The sequence below is a fragment of the Typha angustifolia genome, chromosome 15 (assembly GCF_048772165.1).
Source record: "Typha angustifolia cultivar Huaian chromosome 15, ASM4877216v1, whole genome shotgun sequence".
Taxonomy (NCBI): Eukaryota; Viridiplantae; Streptophyta; class Magnoliopsida; order Poales; family Typhaceae; genus Typha; species Typha angustifolia.
Genome location: NC_133253.1, coordinates 4,253,395 through 4,275,014, shown reverse-complemented (window position 1 = coordinate 4,275,014; position 21,620 = coordinate 4,253,395). Strand labels below are relative to the sequence as shown.

The 21,620-nt window shown below is 36.5% G+C and overlaps 2 protein-coding genes across 4 annotated transcripts; both read left to right on the top strand.

The window, feature by feature from the left end:
• The first annotated feature begins 2,198 nt into the window (after positions 1-2,198).
• On the top strand, positions 2,199-18,954 carry LOC140778943 (alpha,alpha-trehalose-phosphate synthase [UDP-forming] 1-like). 3 transcript variants are annotated; one of them, XM_073123854.1, is made up of 18 exons: positions 2,199-2,910; positions 3,381-3,843; positions 4,143-4,240; positions 4,400-4,788; positions 5,285-5,399; positions 5,641-5,742; positions 8,248-8,398; positions 9,174-9,262; positions 10,505-10,553; positions 11,263-11,363; positions 12,287-12,474; positions 13,262-13,379; positions 14,932-15,111; positions 15,182-15,304; positions 15,385-15,472; positions 15,583-15,713; positions 16,654-16,752; positions 18,213-18,954. In XM_073123854.1, exons 2-18 carry the CDS (start codon positions 3,414-3,416, stop codon positions 18,666-18,668), a joined length of 2,907 nt encoding a protein of 968 aa, XP_072979955.1. In that variant the 5' UTR covers positions 2,199-2,910; positions 3,381-3,413; the 3' UTR covers positions 18,669-18,954. The 3 variants fall into 3 exon arrangements, with proteins under 3 accessions (XP_072979955.1, XP_072979954.1, XP_072979956.1); XM_073123853.1 differs by having other exon boundaries at positions 2,200-2,998; XM_073123855.1 differs by lacking the exon at positions 2,199-2,910 and adding an exon at positions 3,123-3,142.
• Positions 18,955-20,512: 1,558 nt separating this feature from the next.
• Positions 20,513-21,420, top strand: LOC140778807 (early nodulin-like protein 1). The gene is made up of 2 exons (XM_073123676.1): positions 20,513-20,675; positions 20,794-21,420. The coding sequence occupies exons 1-2, from the start codon at positions 20,513-20,515 to the stop codon at positions 21,249-21,251; spliced, it is 621 nt and encodes a 206-aa protein (XP_072979777.1). The 3' UTR covers positions 21,252-21,420.
• The last annotated feature ends 200 nt before the right edge of the window (positions 21,421-21,620 follow it).

Sequence of the window (21,620 nt, the reverse complement as noted above, 5' to 3'; positions counted from 1 at the left end):
TGTTAATTAACTCTATATGTTAAAATTACTTGAACTTAGCTCTCATATCAGTTATTACACTAAACTAGTAGCTAACATATATACACATGTCCAATTAATTAAGGTAAACCTTTAGGGATGAGATAATGATGCCTAATTTCCATCCTTAAGTGTGATAATTTTCTATAAAGATAGCCCATATATCCCAAAGCGATGAAAGGGATCTTTTAAAGATGATGCTCCACAATTCCACATACAAAAGAAAGTTTACATATATGACACACATTATTTTTCAGTATCAGATTCTGGTCTTTTCATTCTCTCTCTCTCTCTCTCTATATACACATACTTATTCTCCTATTCCAAAATAAATCCGTTTTATTCTTAAATAAACATGAAAAACACGGGATGGGGTTGCGGAATAGGAACATAGAATAAAGTAGTATCATTATTCTGAATATCTCCATTCATTAGGATAGAAATTTTAGAGTAATTCACTCACTTATTCTAAAACCCAATTGATTTATTCGCCCTCTTGATAATATATTAGAATATAGTTATATATTATAGTTTAAATTCGATTGAAATACAACCTGATTGTAATATACTTAGTAACATATTCGAATATATTTGTAGTGAAAAATATTTTGGCATGGAATGTTCATGTTTTATATTACTTATGATGGTATTGTATTTTGTGCAAATGATGATAGATTAAGTTATATTATTTTTTAGCCAAAAATTATATAATAATAATGAGAAGATAATATGTAATAGTTGAAAAATAAAAATAAAATTCCTATTTAATTTTAAACCTATTTCCTATAGTTCTCAAAATAAAAAATAATAATAATAAATACTTTTTTACATTCAACTAGAAAATGAGCAATAAGATCAATGTAATCATTTTTATCCCTTATTCCAAACTATCACAGCCAACCACTATCTTACCTTATATTTTTATTCCAGCATTTATCCATCTCTTTGACAACCTCCAAATTAAAATTAAGATTTTCTCCTGAATAAATCCTCTTTTTCTTCCAATTATATATATATATATATATATATATATATATATATATATATATATATATTTTCTCTTCTTTGGCAACCAAGTGGCTCTTAGTCAATATGAAAGGCCAGCATCTCTTTCTCATCTTCCAAATTAGCCTTTAAGCATTTATATATCCATCCTTATCGTTCTAAATACAATTATTAATTCCAAATGGCACGAATATTTTATCTTTATCCTTGAATAAATAAAAATAGAAATCATTTTACTTTCCCTTCCCTGGTGGTTGATATTATTTTTGCAGTCTCTTTGTGAGAAGAAAGGAGAATGTTTACAGCACCTACATGGTCATATTATTTGATATGTTCTCATTAACTGCATGCATGTCATATCTAAAATAGGTGTTAAATATTAAGATATCTATTAAGTCAATATTTTCTATGTTAGATTTGGTCCAGTTTCACCACAAATATTTGAAGATCTTTAATATATATATTTTTTTTGGTCTCAAGGAACTGTGCATGGGGATAACTAATCAAAAGGTAAGTACAAACTCTTTTATCCTTCTCCTTTTAAGCCATGCCAAAGTTGCATGATGTCAAACATCAAGGAATAAATTGACTGTGACAACTAATAAAAGTATAGGAAAGGAAAATATCCAAATCCATTAATGCCATTGCAAAGGTTTTCCAGTATGTCTACTTTGTATTAATTAATAAGAAATGTTACTCATCAACACTATTTGTTTTACGACAAGCTTCTATATTTGAAGAAAAGAAATAAGATCAAAATTCATGACTATTAAACAACTTTGTATATATATATATATATAGTTGGCCTTTGTGCTGTTACTGGGATAGCTTTTTATATAGATGTTCCATTAGCTTTCTATACTATTAGATTTTGTTTCTTGAGGTAGACTCTTGGTACAAAAATGACCAGTCACTGGTAGTGGGCATCAAAGAAAAGCAAGGTAGCTCTGAGAGCATCAAATGTATATCCATCTGCTGGTCTAAAGTCTGCCAAATAGTTCAGCATTAATTCATTTCTATCTATAAAATCCTCAAGGAATAAAGCTACTTAATTCGTCCACTTTCTTTTCCTTTCCTTTCCTTTGTTTTATTTTTATTATTTAAAGACAGTCAGGTCACCACTTTCCTTAGTGTCACTAGTACTTCTTTGATCTTCTGATAACATCAGAGAAGTGCATGCAGGAGAGACTGGAATGAATTCAGCCTCCTGAAGAGAATTAATTCTCAACCCGATTAAATTGTGTGATGAATAAGAACAAAAGTAAAGAGGAGGTGGAGAAGAGAGGAGATATGAGTTAGAGACAAAGAGTGATATGAATGAGGAGGAGTGAGTTAATAAATGAATGAGTGGGTGGGGGTAGCTGAAGTAGTGAAGTGAAGCGAGCAAGGGGTGTATCAAATCTTCCCTTGTTTATATTATTATTAATATATGGTGCCTGTCCTCTGTTCGCCAACTACGCACACTTGTTTGGCCTTGTCTTGGACTCCAACTCCCCAGTCCCCATTCCCCATTCCCCATTCCCCATTCCATCTCTCTCTCTCTCTCTCTCTCTGGAGTACAGCTGTGTTCTTGTTTAATTTCACCCCCAATTTAATCAACGAAATGAGCTGCTCTTCTTTAGTTGTTTGTTTGTGTTTTTTAATTGACACTCCGGAAATTCATAGTTCCATTCCTCCGGGACGCCCGACTGATGCAAGAAGTCGACGGAGCCAGCCAATGGGGTGGGGGCAAGTGGGTGGAGTGCAGGGTGTTCCTGCAGGTGAGGGTTGGAGGGGATCCGATCAGGTAGTGGGAGTACGCGTTGCTATATTTTAAGTCGGGGCCTGGAGTTCGAGATATGATGCTATATAAAGGCGTGTGGCACCTGCATGCGTTCTTCGCAGCCGGTGAGAGCTATAAAAGCGGGGGAGTTAAGAGAGAGAGAGAGGGAGAGGAAGGAGGCTTCTCTCTCACTCTCGAGTGGAAGACGAGGCGGTGATCTTCTCTCTCTCTCTCTCTCTCTATTTTGTTGTCACTCTCTCTTCTAATTTGTTTATTTGGAATTTGCCATTTGCTGCCGTTTTATATACGCGTTTGTTAGGGTAAATTGACGGCTAGATCATCTTGATCCGAACCTAGGTGGTGATCTCCTTCGATCCGAACCCTAATCCGTTCTTTTTTGTTGGGATTTCTCAATGCCGATGTATAGTTGTTACGATCTGTTTGCTTCTTCTTTTTTTCTTTTGTGTGTGTGTGTGTGTGTGTGTGTATGTATTGTTCTTTCTTGATGTGATTTGTGAAGTTTTGTTTGATCTGGTTTATTTTATCATAGTGCATGGATTCGTTCTCAAGTCGGTTCGTTTGTTTTGAAATGCAGAGGAGCTTTTAAATCAAGTGGTGGACGGATTGCATGAATCAAGACGGCGATCGCATGCCGGGGAGCAAGTACGGGGGACGCAACCCGACGAGGGTTGAGCGATTGTTGCGGGATCGAGAGCTCAGAAAGTTCAACAGGGTGTTCCAGAGCGATGACGCCAGCAGCAGCGGCTCTGGTGCCGGCGGTGATGGCCCTGGCAACGATGCTGACGTGCCTGAGCCGGTGGCGAATGGTGTCGGGAGTGCCAGGTGGGAGGGCGACGTGGCCGGCAATGGGAGTGCCGCTGAGGTGGCTTTGACGACGGTGAGGAGTTCGAGGGAGGGGAGTAGGAGATCAGGAGCGAGGATCATGAAGCAAAGGTTACTGGTGGTGGCGAATAGGTTGCCAGTGTCAGCGGTCAGGCGGGGGGAGGATTCATGGTCTCTTGAGATTAGTGCGGGCGGCCTAGTCAGTGCTCTTCTTGGTAAGTGCTAGATTTGAACATTGTTGCTATTTCTATAGTCAAAAGATTGCATTATTTTTATGTCAAACAGGAGTGCATATCTATAGTAGCTGTAAGCAAAATGTGATACCAATTGATGAACAGGGTAGGTCACCAATTTTAAATTTTGGTGCTGTTTTGTATGTCAAATAATTTATTGGTTCTTTTCGTTTATCATGCAAACTTGATCAATTGTTTAACACTGCAACTAGTAGTTGCCATTCTCAGTATGCATTTTAATTAGAGAAGTAAATATTAAGATTTCTGATTCCTTTCCCCAGGTGTGAAAGATGTTGATGCCAAATGGATAGGATGGGCTGGTGTAAATGTGCCAGATGAAGTCGGCCAAAGGGCACTGTCAAGAGCTCTCGCTGAGAAGGTCTGTCGCAATTAGAATTGTCGTTTGCCGAGGTGTCTCTATTTCATGCATTGAGCATTTCTCGGTCAATCCTCTATGTTTTCTTGTTCAATGTTAAAAGCTTATATTCACACCTTTTCTGAACCATATATTGTTATGTTGTCCTTTGTGCGAAAACAGAGGTGTGTTCCAGTTTTCCTAGATGAAGAGATCGTACATCAGTATTACAATGGTTATTGCAACAATATCTTGTGGCCACTTTTTCATTATCTCGGGCTTCCACAGGAAGATCGACTCGCAACTACTCGAAGTTTTCAATCTCAGTTTGATGCATATAAGAAGGCAAACCAGATGTTTGCTGATGTTGTGAACCAGCACTATCAAGAGGGAGATGTTGTTTGGTGTCATGATTATCATCTCATGTTTCTTCCTAAATGCCTCAAAGAGTATAACAGCAAGATGAAAGTTGGTTGGTTTCTTCACACACCTTTTCCTTCTTCAGAAATTCACAGGACTCTGCCATCTCGATCAGAGTTATTAAGATCTGTTCTTGCTGCTGATTTAGTCGGGTGAGAAGATCTCTTGTTTAGATACTATAGCATAAATGGTGCATGTCTTGGGATTTCAGATGCCATCTCCCATTCTAATCGCAACATGTTGATGTATAATAGTGAAGTTTGAGAGAGAGAATTAACACCAACATTAGTCTCTTTCACTTTCTTTCTTCGAAAAGAACAATAAGAGAAACGACAAAGAAGGCAGTATTTTGTTTCTAGATACACTTGCAACTTTGTCATACATAATCTGTTACTAAATACGACATAGAAGGATTCTTCTAGCTTACTTTCTTCTTTTATGATAAATCAACTCCTTTGTTTCTTTACTTGTTTGTTCCCTGGCCTAACATTCTCCTGGGATATTTTAAAATTCCTCGTTGGTTATCTGCATATGTTTGACAGTTAGATTCTTTGTTTTATATTGGCGAGATGTTTGCTTATATCCAAGTTAATTATTTCTGTACGTTGTCTTTATTGCAAGTCCCATCTCATTTCTATGTTTTTTCAGGTTTCACACTTATGATTACGCAAGGCACTTTGTCAGCGCTTGCACCAGAATTCTTGGTCTTGAGGGCACACCAGAAGGGGTAGAAGATCAAGGAAGGCTGACTAGAGTTGCAGCAGTATAGTTTCTGAATCTGAATAGTTTATTTGGTTCAAATGATTACAATTTTTAATATATTTCTATCATATTAAGTTATTAACGTCATGCTCTGAAATTTTCTGTCTCACTTTCACTGAAGTTACAAATATTGTTTGATGCTCTCAAGAACTGTTCTCCTTTCTTATATTTATTACTTTATAATCCATTTTGATCTAAGATTTGCCGATGTCTTGCACTCATTTTTGAAATAAAATCTTCAGTTTCCTATTGGTATAGACTCTGAGCGGTTTAAACGAGCAGTTGAACTTCCAGCAGTTAAAGAGCATATCAACGAGTTGACACAACGATTTGCTGGCCGGAAGGTAAAACAATAAAATTATTTTATATCTTATGCAAATTCCTTCTTTAATGAAGTTTACTGTAACTTTAGAATTAGCAAGTAATTAATGGATAAACTATCTAAGTAAAATATTTTCTTAGTGAAGGAGAAAAACTGCTCATCTGTAGCATTAAGCAGTCCTTACATTTTAGAAAATGTCAAATATTGATGTATATAACATCTAAGATTATGATCGTCATGCATGTACCATATTATACCCTTTTATATAGGTTTCCTTTTGAAAAACTTCACAATCTTTAAATTGTCCTTTGCCCATGGAAAACTTTTTGCCTTCCAAAACATTATCATTGTTCCAAAGTTCCTTGGCAAGAGGATATATTCTCTAGTAAATGTTTCATTTAAGAACTCTACATTTTTTTCCTTGCATATTTTCTGTGTGTGATCTGATCTAGAGTTCTAGACATAGTATGGCTTCTTTTGTAGAACTCTTTTGAAATATCCCTTGCTATTAGGAGAATACAACCACGATTCGCAGAAGCTAAGACTTATAAAGTATATTATGTGCTTTTGTGATGGGTAAAAATTTTGGGTCAGTGCATAGATATGCATGCATGTATATATTATGTGGATATAGTTATCATATGTTGTCTGCCATGTATATTTTAGGGACTATAGGTTCTGCGACATCTTGATATTTTGAAAGTTTTGTAAGTCATTTTAACGAAATGAAGTGCTTGACTTTTGTCTTATATGCATCGAGTGGAAGTAACATAAGGTGTACATGTAGCTATTGTTAAATATGATCTACAATTCTACATCACCTAAATTGCATAAGACCTATAAATGAAATGATTGTGTTTTGTCTGATATGCATCAAATGCAAGGATTATAGGCCAGGATTCTAGAACGTAGATCTTGACAGATCCAAATATTTCTGAATGTAGATCAATTGTACATGCTTCATGCTATTAGAGGTGTCTATTTTGAAATCGTATTCATAAATGTTTTGACATGTGATGTTGGGATTATAAGCTCTTTTGGTGGAGTGAGGGGGCCATTTTGTGTGACGGTTAATGCTATCACTATCTTTACCAGTAGTACGTATTTGTGGCATAAGAAGTCCTCTTATATAACGGGGAAAAGCCTATGTACAATTTCTTGCCTGCGGATCCTGAACTGTCGGAGGAAGTTTGTGACTAAGACCCCTTTTAAACTTTTTAGATGGTGTAATAATTTTTGGCAGCGATATTAGATCCTTAATCAGATGTGCAGACTGCAGACTTTTGAATTTTGATTGAGAGTCCTAAATTTCCTCAAAGGCAATATAAGCTTAACTTTCTCTTGCTATACAGACACACTTGTACATATGTATTTAAACACTTATAGACTATTAATAAAAAAAAACCTAAGTATACATACTATGATATCTGCCATAAGCCCATAATTAGGGCATTCATCGAGATGATTTTGGATGTTTTCATTAGGGAGATCAGTGGTGTATTACTAAATTCCCACATGATGGTGGTACTTTTGAGACCTCCAATGTAAAAATGATTCTGTTTGTGACAGTTCTCGTGAAGCTTCTGGTTGATGGTTTTGTTGTACTTGTAGGAAGGCGGAAAAGCTAGTCTCACGAGGCAGTTGACATCAGTTTTTGTACAATTGACATAATCTGTATGCATCACCTTGTCAGCCATGATTGTGTTGATGTCAATAACCTTAATAAGGCAAGGCATGCTTCATCCTAAGTCTGACTGAATTTGTTAACTATTCTGGTTGTGTAGCATCCCATTTTATTACATACCATGATGGATTGGTTTATATAAACGTGATGCTTTATATCATTCCTCACACAATCGATTTTAATACAACAATTCCTTGAGGAACATTCCGTTTTGGGAGTTTCCAAATAATGAGTGGATAGTTAGGTTTTAAGTTTTAACCATTTTGGATATGTTGAAATCCTTTTAATCTTAAATAGAGTTAAGTTATTAATAATATTTAGTTTGAAATTTGGTTCTTTTCTTTTCTCAACTTCATGAGTTATCTATCTTTTTTTTATGTATTATTCATTTTTGTAATTCGTGTTAGATTATCATTTGCTGGATATGCTTTTTTTTGTCTCTAGACCTGCACCTTTTAACTTAGTATCTTGCATATGTCTGCATTCATCATTCTTTATCAACATTGTTCTCTATTTCCTTTGCGAAGTGTTCTACATACCGAATGAACTTACATGATCTACATCCATCAGGAAATAACTGCTCCCTCCCTGTGAGTCTTCATATTGTTATTTTAATTGGACTGAAAATTCCAATCTCATTTGATTCTGTGAACTTGCATAATTGATCTACTTTCCAGGATTACTTGAAGAAACTCTATAATTATTATATTTAAATTTTGGTAGTACTGTGGATAATGGAAGTTAATTGTTAGTTGTGAACTTTACGTATTTACATTTTGTGTAATTGGTTTTTCTTCTCCTGATTACCTTTTTCTCCTTTTTCTATTTTTCCGAATATGATAGGTTATGCTGGGTGTTGACCGTCTTGATATGATAAAGGGAATACCGCAAAAGATATTGGCTTTTGAAAAGTTCCTTGAGGAAAACCCATCATGGCGTGACAAAGTAGTATTGCTACAAATTGCTGTACCGACAAGAACAGATGTCCCTGAGTGTAAGATCTACCTCTATAGCTTTTGTGTCTATTTCTATAGGATTCATGTTTAATGAAATAGTATTGCACAATATAAATCATTTGAATACGTAAATATGTAACTCTTTTAAATAACTGCATCTAATAGTTAGACAAAGAGTTTTGAATATGTACTGAATATGGGTAACCCCTTGAAATAAGAAACATTTTAATTGAAATTTTACCATACATACAGTTTCAGTATTTAAACTTTGGAAAGATAAATATTGTTTATTGCGTTTATAATTGACCAGAAAATGAAACCTTGAAAATCTTGTATACAGCAAGCTTACTTAGAATGAGAAATCTTTCTTTCATTTGCCCATTTTTATAGCTTTTGTATACTTCAAACGGTTCTCACATTCGGGAATTCATCCTTCCCTTGTTGAAAGTTGAAACAGTTCCAGTACCTATTTTAATGATTCTTAGTTCTTATAACCGGTACATATATAGTGAGCAAAATCACATCTATTGTTAGTACAAATTTGTCTAGTAGATACTCGTAAATTTTAAATTTATAAGCTCCTTTCAGAAGATTTTTGCTTCTACAGTGGTATAGTTTCCAACTTAGATAATAACATAAAATTTAATGTTGGAAAGTTGAAAGTAAATGATACAGATAGCTATGAAATTTTTTTTTAATAATTGGTTGAGATTAGATGGTGAACATGATGCAAATATAATAAAATAGCAACGTATGCTTCTGAACATGATGGGCTGTACATATGATCCTCATTTACTTCTTTTTGGTAACCAGATCAAAAGCTTACTAGCCAAGTCCATGAAATTGTGGGACGGATAAATGGCCGATTTGGAACACTAACTGCTGTTCCAATACATCATCTGGTTTGTAACTGTGCACCTGCCCTGTATCAAGATTTCTATGATGCTTATGTCTTATGTTCTCAAGTTTTCTAATTGTTGTCCCTTTTTTAAGAGAGAAATTTTTATTATTGTTCTTTTACATTCTTGAGGATACTTACAGTGATTTATCACTTATGCTGCTTCTTCAGTTACATGGTCTAAACTCTAGAACTACCTGAAACATAATCTGAAGCACTAAATTAAAAAAAAAAGGGCCATGTCTTGTAATTTATCTTTTTCTGATTTTAGTTTTTAGAGTACAATTAAGTAAAAAGAGATCGGAAGAATGGAACATCATTATTGGCTGTAACATATCAACATATCTTTTTCTTATTCATATTAAGAACTACTACATGCTTCATCTTTTGTAAATTGTAATAATTTATCCAGTGTTACTGTCAATTTGGCTACTCCCAATTAGTCCTATGATGAACTTATGACACTTGACAATGAATTGGATCAATAAAAACCTTCTTCCTAAAATGTTATAGAGTGCCATGAATTAGCTTGAAATATGAACGCTTAAGAAGGACTGTTTAATTAGATAATGTTTAATCATAATTGAATCTGACAATATTTTACAAGATTTAAAATTGTAACAGAGTTGCAATTAAATAAAAGTATGTTTTGCGACTCTACCTATACATCATAGTATCAGGCAAGGGAACTTGATTCGCTTAATTCTCACACAACAAACCTTAATGATTATGAAAGACTTATGTCCACCTGAAATTCACTTGAAAGACAAGGATTAACTTTTTTTTTGGGGGGGGTGGGGGGGGTGTTGAGGATATTACCCCAAGATAGAAATGAATGAACAGGATCCCCCATGTACCTGGCCCCAATTAACTTGGACATCTCTCTCTCTCTCTGGGTTGTGTGTGAGTATCTATCTGTCTATCTATAAATATATGTGTATGTGTGCGTGTATAAAGTTGCAATGAATTCCTTCTTAGATGCTTGTCCAAAACTTTTAATAAATATAAAACCTATATAGCCTTGTTGGATTGTTTTCAGGTTTTATCCAGTGCAAGTTTTTCCAATAAAACTCTATTAACTTCAAAGATGTATATGTTACTTTAGGATTTCCTATGGTGATCACATAGCTGTTCTCAGTTTGTTTATGTTATGTTCTTTCAATTTAATTTTCAATCATTAGCTACTTCTTGTTTTCTATATCTGACCTTGAAGATATCAATTTTTCTTAAAGATAGTTTCTTACAGGACCGATCCCTGGATTTTCATGCGTTATGTGCTCTGTATGCTGTAACCGGTAATCTTCTTCTGCCTTCATATTTTCTTCTGTTTCTATTAATTTCTGCTAGAAATTTTAATGCTAGTATTCTCTCTTACTTTAATTTTGTTTAACAAGACAAATATAGAAGTAATAGGAATTCGTTGAGTAAGAATTAATCACCCTATTGTGGAACAACTCGGCCATGTCCATGGATTTTTCAGTTTCCATTTTTATTCCTCCCGACAAGTATGAAAAGATGAAGTGTTTGAGAGGATGTTCTTTCAATGCTTTACTTTCTCTAAGTGCTATTGAAAGCGATGTCCTGGCTCAACTTATATCATTATAGAAGCCCCTTTGAAGAGCCCCAACGGATTAGAACATATAGTTGTGATGATGATATGGGGAAAGGATTTCCCTGTGGTAAAGAAAATTGATTTATTGGAAAAGTAGAATTTAATCTGTCTGAAGTGCTATCAAAATTGTAACCTTTCCCATTAGCTTACTGTTTATATACCAGCATTTTCTGTATTTGTAGATCCTGTAGAAAATTACGGTTGATGCATTTTTTATATATCGTAAACTGCTTCTCTACTTGCATATAGAATTTAAAGTTGCCATGTGTTGTAATATTTGGTGTCTACTTTTACACCGCCACTTCTGTTTTTAGTAATAGTGTGTGCTCTTATTATTTGACTATCATTTTTATTGTTCTTATCTAAGTGTACTCTTTTTCTCCCTAATTTAGATGTGGCTCTCGTAACATCACTGAGAGATGGGATGAACCTTGTAAGCTATGAGTTTGTGGCATGTCAAGGCTCAAAGAAAGGGGTTCTTATACTAAGTGAAGTAATCACCAAGAACATTGCTTATTTATTGCTCAATGTTTTCTTGCATTTGTGGACTTAAAGTTTATATTCTTCCTAGTCATAATTTTGAAATATGGCTGTCATTTAAGCGACCACTGACTAGCATGCTTTCATTGGAAATCCCTAAGAGCTTTTCTTGTACATAAAGTTTTGCCAATATGTATCTTTATAGTCCTTGAGCTGGTTTGCTTAGCCTTAAATCATCTCCAGTCTCGTTTCAGATGAAGCCTTTAAGTTCTGTGTCAGATTCCAACACCTTCATCCTTTGAAATCACCTTTGTACTTAAAAGCTGATAATCTATAGGAGCATTGCCAGGATAAGACAAAATTAGCTTCATGTTTTGATGATTTAAAATTCATCAGTCTTGAAGGTTGCACCATACCAGTTGATGAGGCAGCTAGCGCTTTTGTGCCAGGAAGTACAGACACTTCCTTGCCCCATGTGTATTCCTATTGTGCAATTTGCTTGTAGAATACTTCCAATACATAGTAATACTTCCTTATCAACAGAATATTTGCTGTATGCTTTCAGGTACACATGTGATACTTCTTTTAAATATCTGATTTTGTAAAATAATAAATATTGTGTACTATGAGTATATATCCTTGTGAGCTTGACCTGCTTAGCTATTTTGGGTTCCTATGCTTGGACTATGAGTATGTGTCAAGCTTGTTATAGATTGCCTTTTGTTGTTATTTGAATTACGATAGTTCACAAGTTTGTTAGTGTAAGAGGTCTTCAGGCTAAATAGTTGTAGGCCATATCCATTAGCTTTGGTAGTTCAGTAGACACTGTTATACTTGAACTGTTCTGTAAGTCGGCTTCACATATTACCATTATAGAATAGCGATCTATCCTTAACTTACATGTCGGTTCGTAACTTAATTTTATTTTAATTTTAGTTTGCTGGAGCAGCACAATCCCTTGGAGCTGGTGCCATTCTAGTAAATCCATGGAATATCACTGAAGTTGCCGCCTCAATAGGCCAGGCTTTGAATATGTCTTCTGATGAAAGAGAAAAACGACATAGGCATAATTATGCTCATGTAACCACACATACTGCGCAAGATTGGGCTGAAACTTTTGTAAGGTGAGGATCTCTGGCCTCAGTTAATTTGAAGTTTGATCTCCTTATTCTGGTCTTGCAACAAGCATGCTTGAAGTCGCCGCATATTTTTGTATTTAAACTTCTCTTTTTGTGATCCTGTTTATGACAAGTTTGAACACTGGAAATATAACAACCATCACTCCTTGGATAGTCATCCAACATGTGTAGTTAGTTTTCTAAGTCATAGTGACAAGGAATAATGCTTGTTGAAATTCATAACATGAAGAAGATAGCATAAAATTAGGAGAAAGAAACTGTATGAGTGTATATCAGATTTTAGTTTGAAATTCATAAGATGGAGAAATAATATATTCACATCAAATTGCATAAAATTAGGAGAGAAAAACTATATATTAGATAAACGTCTACTAGTTCTCATCTGGGGTCTACAACAGACTTTTAAAGTCCTCTTTACTTTTTCTTGCTAGTTGCTATTTTGCTATTTTTTGTCTCCCTTCAAAAAAATTTTAGCAACCTGTCTGTGATGCAAGTATGCAACACAATATAAAAAGTAAAACTGCTTCATTTAATCATTGTATTCATTTTTATGTACTTCACTTTTGAGATTAAGGAGCCTTGATCTGAAGAATGTGGTATCTTTTTCAAGCTTATATTTGCTTCACTGATTGATCTGGTGTATACTGTTTATTTCATTAACCCTTTTGCTATCTTCTTGTGCAGAAGAAACTTAAGGTTTTTTTTTTGTGTTTTTGGATAATAACTTTCTTTATTTCTTAAAATTTATCTTACCACATTCTTTTGCCTGTAGTGAATTGAATGATACTGTTGTTGAAGCACAACTTAGGACAAGGCAAGTTCCACCGTTACTACCTTCTGAAACAGCAATAGAACGATATTTGCAGTCCAAGAACCGGTTGCTCATATTGGTATTCTCCTTTCTGCATCCTTTTATCATCATTGGTTGTATGCTAATTGCAAGTTTCACTTCCTTCCTTTCCTTTTCTGTTCTATTTAATGGATCATAAACAGAGGTACTGAGATATGGTAGTACAACTTCAAAGTATTAAACGTGTCTATTGCTTATAATATTTCTTATTTAACGCTTGTTTAAAGCTAAGCTGCCCTGACTAGACACGCAGCCAGCTCAAAACTCAGAAAGAAAAGCACTTAATATAGGAGATCACTTTTTTCCCTCTTCTTCCCTTGGATCCAAAACTTCATTCCACGTTCATTCACCTCTCACCTATTGTTGGGAATTTCAATGGATGAGATCTTCATCCCCTAGCTTTCCCTAATGCTGGAGTTTCTAACAGATGAGAAGTCTCTTATGCAGTTATGGAACAGAGATACTTATTACATACCGGGCATTTGTGTTACTGTTCATTTGATTGGAGAAAAGATAGTATCTGAATGTTGATATGCTAGATTAAAATAACTGGCCTCCGATAATTGTTCTTATTTTTCTTGAATGTGCCAATCTGTTTTTGTAGCACTCGAAACTGTTGATTTGTAGTACGAGTTCTTGATATCAAAATAGTGATGCATGGGATTATTAATTAGGTAACAGATTCTCTTGAGATATCATGAATCTCTAAGGTAGAAGATATACAAGGAAGACTGTTGTTTCTAATGAAGCAGACACAAGCTATGAAGTCGAATCTCACTCGAAGGATGGAGCCGTAGTGTGGGGAGGAGAAGTTGCCCTCCCTGGATCTAAAACTCTATTATATATGCTTGTGTTTAAAGAGTTCTTATCCCCTGTCACTCAGAAGTTAAATAGAACAAATTATTAGATGCACAATATTTCAGTACCTTTCCTTTTGCAGATTTTATCTCCAATTTGAAATTGAGGACATGCTTGTTACATTCATAATAATTATTAAATAAGTACTATACTACGAGATTGTTATTGTATACATATGGTTACAGTAACAAAATTTTAATTCATAGTTGCCATCCCTCAAGTCTTCATTTTTCTGAAAAAGAGTAATGCTTGATGATTTTACCGAGGATCATGTGCCTCCCTATGCCAATATTTGTGTGGGATGTCACTGTCTGTTGTGTACCGCGAAACAGATCCTATGCCAATTTTAATGATCCTCTCACAGTTTAGTCCTAAATTTTTTATCAGACACTCAGTGACTTTACCTTGCAATTGATTATACCTCAATTTGGAATTATCGAAGCAGCCTTGCTTATCTGTGAAGAACTGTTTGTATGGAAAGAGTCAATTGTTAGTGTTCCTTCCATTTCCATATCCCCCGGTGGTGAACACTAAAAGAAGCACAAATTGTCAAAACTTAAAAGTAAACTGCTCATTTTTAAAGATCAAAGAATTAGTGGAGAATGATAGATCAACTTTCAGCCAGTTAGCAATTGCATGGATGTAGTTCGTACTGATGGTCTATACTCTATGGTTTGTCAATATGTCCTCTTTATGTGATTCTGACATATTTTCTGCATGTTGCCAAATATTAGGGTTTCAATGCAACATTGACAGAATCAGTTGAATCCTCTGGAAGAATAGGGGGTGATCAGATCAAGGAGATGGAACTCAAATTGCACCCCGATTTGAAAGCATCTTTGGCAATTCTTTGCGATGATAAACAGACAACTGTTGTTGTACTTAGTGGAAGTGACAGAAGTGTCCTAGATGATGTACTATTGTATATTCATTCTTTTTCAGTCTCCAAAGAAATATATTCACTGCATTTTTGCTTTTCCACAGAACTTTGGAGAGTTCAACATGTGGTTGGCAGCAGAAAATGGGATGTTTTTGCGTCTCACAGATGGAGAGTGGATGACGACAATGCCGGAGCATCTAAACATGGATTGGGTTGACAGTGTCAAGGTGATTATATGTTTCAGGCCTTTTCTTTTCAATTGCAAAATTTTGATTTATTATACTTCTAATATTAACTGAATTTCCAGCATGTATTCGAGTATTTCACTGAGAGAACGCCTAGGTCTCATTTTGAACACCGTGAGACCTCACTTGTGTGGAATTATAAGTATGCAGGTAAGCTTCTAGCTCATAATGGAATACTCTGGTAACCTTGTTATACTGTATGGTGCGCAAAGTCATGATTCTAGTCACCATTTCAATCCTCTATAATATGACTTGTGCAGATGTTGAATTTGGAAGACTTCAAGCAAGAGATATGCTGCAGCACTTATGGACAGGCCCAATTTCCAATGCAGCTGTTGATGTTGTTCAAGGTAGCCGGTCTGTTGAAGTTCGGTCCGTTGGTGTTACCAAGGTTTGCGACATGCTTACTCTTCAAATAAAAACTATCATAAGATTTTGTCTTCATGTAGGTGACATTTCTTGAGCTGATAATATTAGTAGTAGTATTTGAAGGATTGGATCCGCAGATAAATTGTTTTTAGGATCTGCAGAAAATGTGGACATGAAGTTTATCTTGAATATGGTAGGAAAACTTCTGCACCATTTGTAGGTTTGGTTTTGCATTCCCATTAAGCAATGACATTGATGTGCAACTAATATTTACAAAGGAAAAGCTCCATTGGTATGCTCCTCACCGCCAATCAAGCTTCGATGCTGCTCATGATAGGCTCAGCTTAAGCTGCTAGCATTCAGTTTGCATAAGTAAAGTCTCCTCAGTCGGTTCGCTCAGGTGGTCTTCTGAAGGGGAAACAAAGCTACAGCATGCACATTGTTTCTCCAATAATGACTACTTTAGGTCATGCTACCTTTGTCATACAGAGTCCAGATTTGTTGTATCATCTCTCTTGATTGCTGGATGTTTAATACACGTCCCATCTAGTTGTTGCTATTTTATATGTTCTTTCTTCATAGCCGAGGAAGCGGTTATATGAAAGCACTCTTAAGCATCTCAAATCTTCAGTTGATCAGCCTGGTAGAACTTCTTTAAATTATTTCTTTATTTTTCATTCCATCTTTTGTTTTGATATCTGAGAGAATTTAGAAGATTAAATGCTCCTTTTATTCTATTCTGATAGCATTTTCATTTAAGTTTCTTGTAAAGCTACAAACTATCTGCTTTGTTTTTATTTTTGATTTCCAAGGTTCTTTGCAATTGCTCCCAAAATTTGCTACCTGGAAGTTTAATTTTTAGATGTAGCTTAAATCTTAAGCCTAATGTGCACTTATCCTGCGAGGTGTAGAATACGTCTTATAAGAATGGGCTTATTTTTGTGTGTTTATTATCTTTGCAGGGTGCTGCAATTGATCGCATTTTAGGGGAAATAGTTCATAGCAAATGCATGGTTACTCCGATTGATTATGTTTTATGTGTTGGCCACTTCCTTGGAAAGGTAATCGCAGACAACTTTAAGCTTTTTGAAGGTACTCTTTTTCTTGCTATTTAAGAAATTAATAGCAAATCCAAGCACAAAAAATGTGAAGTGGGGAAGAAATGTAAACAAGAATTGATCCTTGACTCCTCCAAATGCCATGGTCTATCCATTGAATCATAAGATGTGATAAGCTGATGATAAAATAGCATTGCTTCTGCAATTTTTCAAGGTTTCTATTATTTACCGGCAGATTTTGGAGAAATCATTGCAATATATGATGGTAGGGCTATTGAACAAATCAAGCTTTGCACGAATAGCTCAACCTCAGTCAATAGTAAGATTCATTATGCTCGACTCGAAACTGAATGAGCTGATCTTGATTATAAAAGTTCCACTGAAAATAATTTTGGGGCTGAGCGGACTCCTGACTCTACCAGGCTTGGTAACTGTTAATTAATAGCTGTAAAAAGTTTGTGTACATATTCATATGCATGCATATCTTTTGGATTGACCTATATAAGTGTTCGTTTATGGAAAGATATGAAAACATATTAAGTTATATAGTGTTATATAGTTCTTATCAACCTCTCTGTTCAATTGAGTAGACAGGCCAAATCTCGGTATACTTGAGCTAAACAAGATGAGCTTGATTCTAATTTTTAGGTTCACCATAGGTTTCACAACAACCATAATTAGTCTTATGCTTGACCAATATCAGCTGACTCAGGCCCCCAGCTGACAGTATTTCGTGATGTTTCAGAGAATGCTAATTGTCTCTCCTCTTGGTTGTCTGAAATACATTTACATAGCCATGACATACAACTGGTAATTCTACCTTTACATGCACTTTGCACTCCTCATTGTACCTCCTTGCATATTGTTCTTGATGATATGATCTGTTAGGTGCTGGAAACGTTTCTTTGCTGTGCTAAATGGTGTTTTTAATTTATTTGAAACATGAAGGGGCAAACATATCCCTGTTTAGAATGTTCAAAACATTAGAGTGATCTTTTATTGCTTCAGAATGCTCTCATCCTCTGCTAATTTTGGCATTTTTATCCTTAGGAAGTGTTTTATGTCCATGAAATAGTAAAGGTTTGTAGTTTAATATTTTATTGATTTATTTTACATTACAAGTTTTCCTTGTAAATTAGTACTCACAAAAGACCATGCAGTAAAACTTTGCTGAAAATCGTTGCTTTCCTAGTGTTAAATTACAAATTGCCCAAGTAATTTCGAAGTCCTCTCCTGTCTTACATTGCCATCTTCAAACTATATTCTTTCAACATGCACCTATTGTAGCTCTCGAGAACATAGGATTTTTGAATTATATAAAGCATACTTGATTCATTGTTTGAAAATGAAAAATGAGAGATGCTGCTCAATTTCAGCGGCAGACTGATGAAAGGCGTGTCTTTCTTCTGCAATGAACTCCGATGGCATTTAACAAAAACATGATATTGGTAAATTTTGTTCAGGATGAGGACATATATACATTCTTCGAACCAGAGCTTCCATCAGAACCTGCAAATTCTTCAAAAGGTAAAGGTACCGAGGGAGGAAGGCCATCTCCTGATAGGAGGTGCGGAAGGTCGTCATTGAGCAGGAGTAACTCAAGAAATTCACAACCTAAGACTCAGAGGATGCCATCTGGATCAGAAAGGAGAGCGTCAATGAACCATAACACCTCAACTGGATGGAGACCTCCCCAGGAGATCATGTCGTGGCGTGAGGGATCTTCTGTCCTTGATCTCAAGGGTGATAACTATTTCTCCTGCGCCGTTGGGAGGAAGTGTTCTAATGCAAGGTATCTGCTTAACTCATCTGACGATGTGGTCACGTTCCTCAAGGAGCTCTCGAAGGCTGCAGGTCATGGTACCCCTGCAGCAACTTACCACGACGACGCCAATCATAGGTTCCCAGGTTGGCAATAAAATCTAGCTGACATGTTTATCAGAGGAGGCCCACAAATTTGTCTCTCCGGGTTGGCTCAAACTCCAGCTCTACGTTGTTAAATATGTGTAAATGTTATCTTTAATAAGGATCAAGACGTATCAGAGGGACATCTTTATAACAAATGTGACGTCGTATTAGAAGTTCATTTTTCTTTGCTTCCATACATATATATATAACCTGCATGTTATGTAAAGAGGCCGTCTACTCATTCTCTAGCTCTTCTGCTGTTCTTTGTTCCTGAATAAAGTTAGGTCTTTTTACTAATATTTCTGTATTACCAGTAGCTTTTTGACAATGCAATCCTTTTTTTCTTATGATTTTGCAGCACTCTCTGTAGAACAGTTATTGAGGTATCTATAATTTCATGTTATTTGTAACACAGTCACACAATTCAGTTTGAGCTATATATTATTAGTAACTTAAAATATGTTGGTCTTCTTATTAATATTTGGAAAATAATCGTTGGCTTCTATAGTTATCATTCCATTGGTTGGTAATTAAGCTTAGCATAAGCTCACGGTTCTCTCTGCACAATTACCATTGACCGTAACTATCTAATTTGAACACCTTTGCCCAACCACACGTTTCTCTCGACGGCATCTTCTTCCTGCTGACTTTGCATCAACACTCATCTACACTTTCTCTTAAAAACTCGTCATTAAAATATTGCCTCCTCTCATTAACGTGCCTAATTGTGCTATCTTAACTCTTCTATCCGACGTGCAAAGCAAACTAGATAAGCCTGGTCCGTTTTCCCACAACCAAGGGCTTTTAGGGCACCCCGTGCTGATCTCTCATTGCATTGGGCCACGTCACGTCGCCCTTGTGAACCCATATATGCTCATGTCAGAGGTCTTCCCCTCCCACCCCCCCAATTCTCCAAGCGCTTGGTATAAATCCAATACGATTCGTTTCTCAGGGCTTGGAGATGGTCGATAGCTTCATTTGAAGGTAAGTGCTGATGGACAACCATGGCCGTCCGATTGGACCCCACCCCTCATCGTCCACCCGATCGACCCCGATAGATATCCCGAATAGCGCCGGGATAGCGACCAGAGGGAGCGGGCGCTCCCTAGTCGTGGAGGAGGAGCCGGAGTGCGAAGGAGAGTTTATTCCACCCCATGTTGTGGTGTCCCGCAGGTGGACGGTAATAGGGGAGGTGATGGCCTTCTCGGTGTGCACCGGACAAGGGAGGACTCTCAAGGGCCGGGATCTTAGACTCGTCCGCGACTCGGTGCTCCGGATGACTGGCTTCCTCAACGACTGATTGGGATTGCGAAAGTAGACCCGCGAGTGATCATGATCAGACCGTGTGAAATGGAGCGAGCTAACCTTTGGAAAAATGTCTTTTTGGAAATATTAGTTCCATATATTAAATGCATTAAAATAAAATAAAATAAAATTCAGAGCGATGCATAAAAACTTCTTATGTATCACCATGAGATCATCTTATACACATCATGTTACCATGTCATCATGCCTCATGGATGCATACGTATGTAAATATCCCGGCCTGGCCCACTAAAACGATGATGGGCCATAGCCTCGTACGGCCGGCCTGTATTCCATTTCTATCAAATTTCCACCGTCTGATCCCTATCCAGATCTGCGTGGGCCTGCACGGCCTTTAATAGAGAACCCCCAGCATCTAAGGCGGTTTAATATGCCACGCGGACCCAAAAGCTTCGTTCCTGGAACCTCCACCTGTCCGTTAACTGTAAAGTAGTACACCCGTGCTGCCCCATGGATGATCCCTCTTTTAGTTGCTTCTGTGTGTTTGGTGGAGATAGTGACAATAGAGATAGAGATAGAGATAGAGATGATGGCTTCTAAAGCCACGTTTCTTCTCATCTTCATGGCATTAATGGCTTCCGCAGAAGCTCATATCTTCTACGTTGGTGGGAGAGATGGCTGGGTTGTTGACCCTTCTGAGAGTTACAACCATTGGGCTACAAGGAATAGGTTTCAAGTCAACGACACCCTTGGTATATAGTTCAAATAATTACAGCTACTACTAGTTTTCTTCTTACCTCTTTAATTATATCAAGGATTTATAGTTCATCAAATAGTTTAGATATGTAAAAAAAATTATCTCGACTGCAGTATTCAGGTACAAGAAAGGGGAGGACTCGGTGCTAGTGGTCAACGAAGTAGACTTCGACGCATGCAACGTGAGCAATCCGATCCAGAGACTGGACGGCGGCGACTCGGCGTTCAAGTTAGACAGGCCGGGCCGGTTCTTCTTCGTCTCCGGCGATGCCGACCGATGCCGGAAGGCCGAGAAGCTACTGGTGGCGGTGATGGCTGTGAGGACCAAGCAGCCAATCATACCCCCATCTCCCAGTACTTCTCCACCTCCATCTTCTTATGGTGGTGATATGGCTACTTCTTCTCCTCCTCCATTACCTCCATCCTTGCCTCCCTATATTGTGGGCCTCTCGCCGGCGCCTTCTGCCTTTGTGCCGGAAGCGACCTCCTCTTCGTGTCCGTTGAGTGTGGCAGTTGGACTGCTACTTGTGGTGCAACTCATGTTAGTTGGTTCAATGTCGATGGCTGTTTGATGTGTTCTTCTACGTACAAAGGTTGTAACTTGTAGTTAAGTATAGTAACTAGAGACATACGGTGTTGATACTTTAGCTTCTCATCTTAATTTATCTTTTGTTTATATTTGCATGCATGGTTTACTGGTTCTTTGCAGACTGTAGGATTATGTATATAAATGGATGATTAAGATTGGGAGTTTTTTTTTTTTTGATATATTTGTGAATAACAAGGTGCAGGTCACTTGTGATCAAATTTGATGCAACTTATGTTTCCTATATATATATATATATATATATGGGCAAATACGGTAAATATTAGGTAAGATTATATTACCGTTTTAACTTGAGTCATTAAATCGAGCGTTATTATTTTTTCTACCTCTTAAT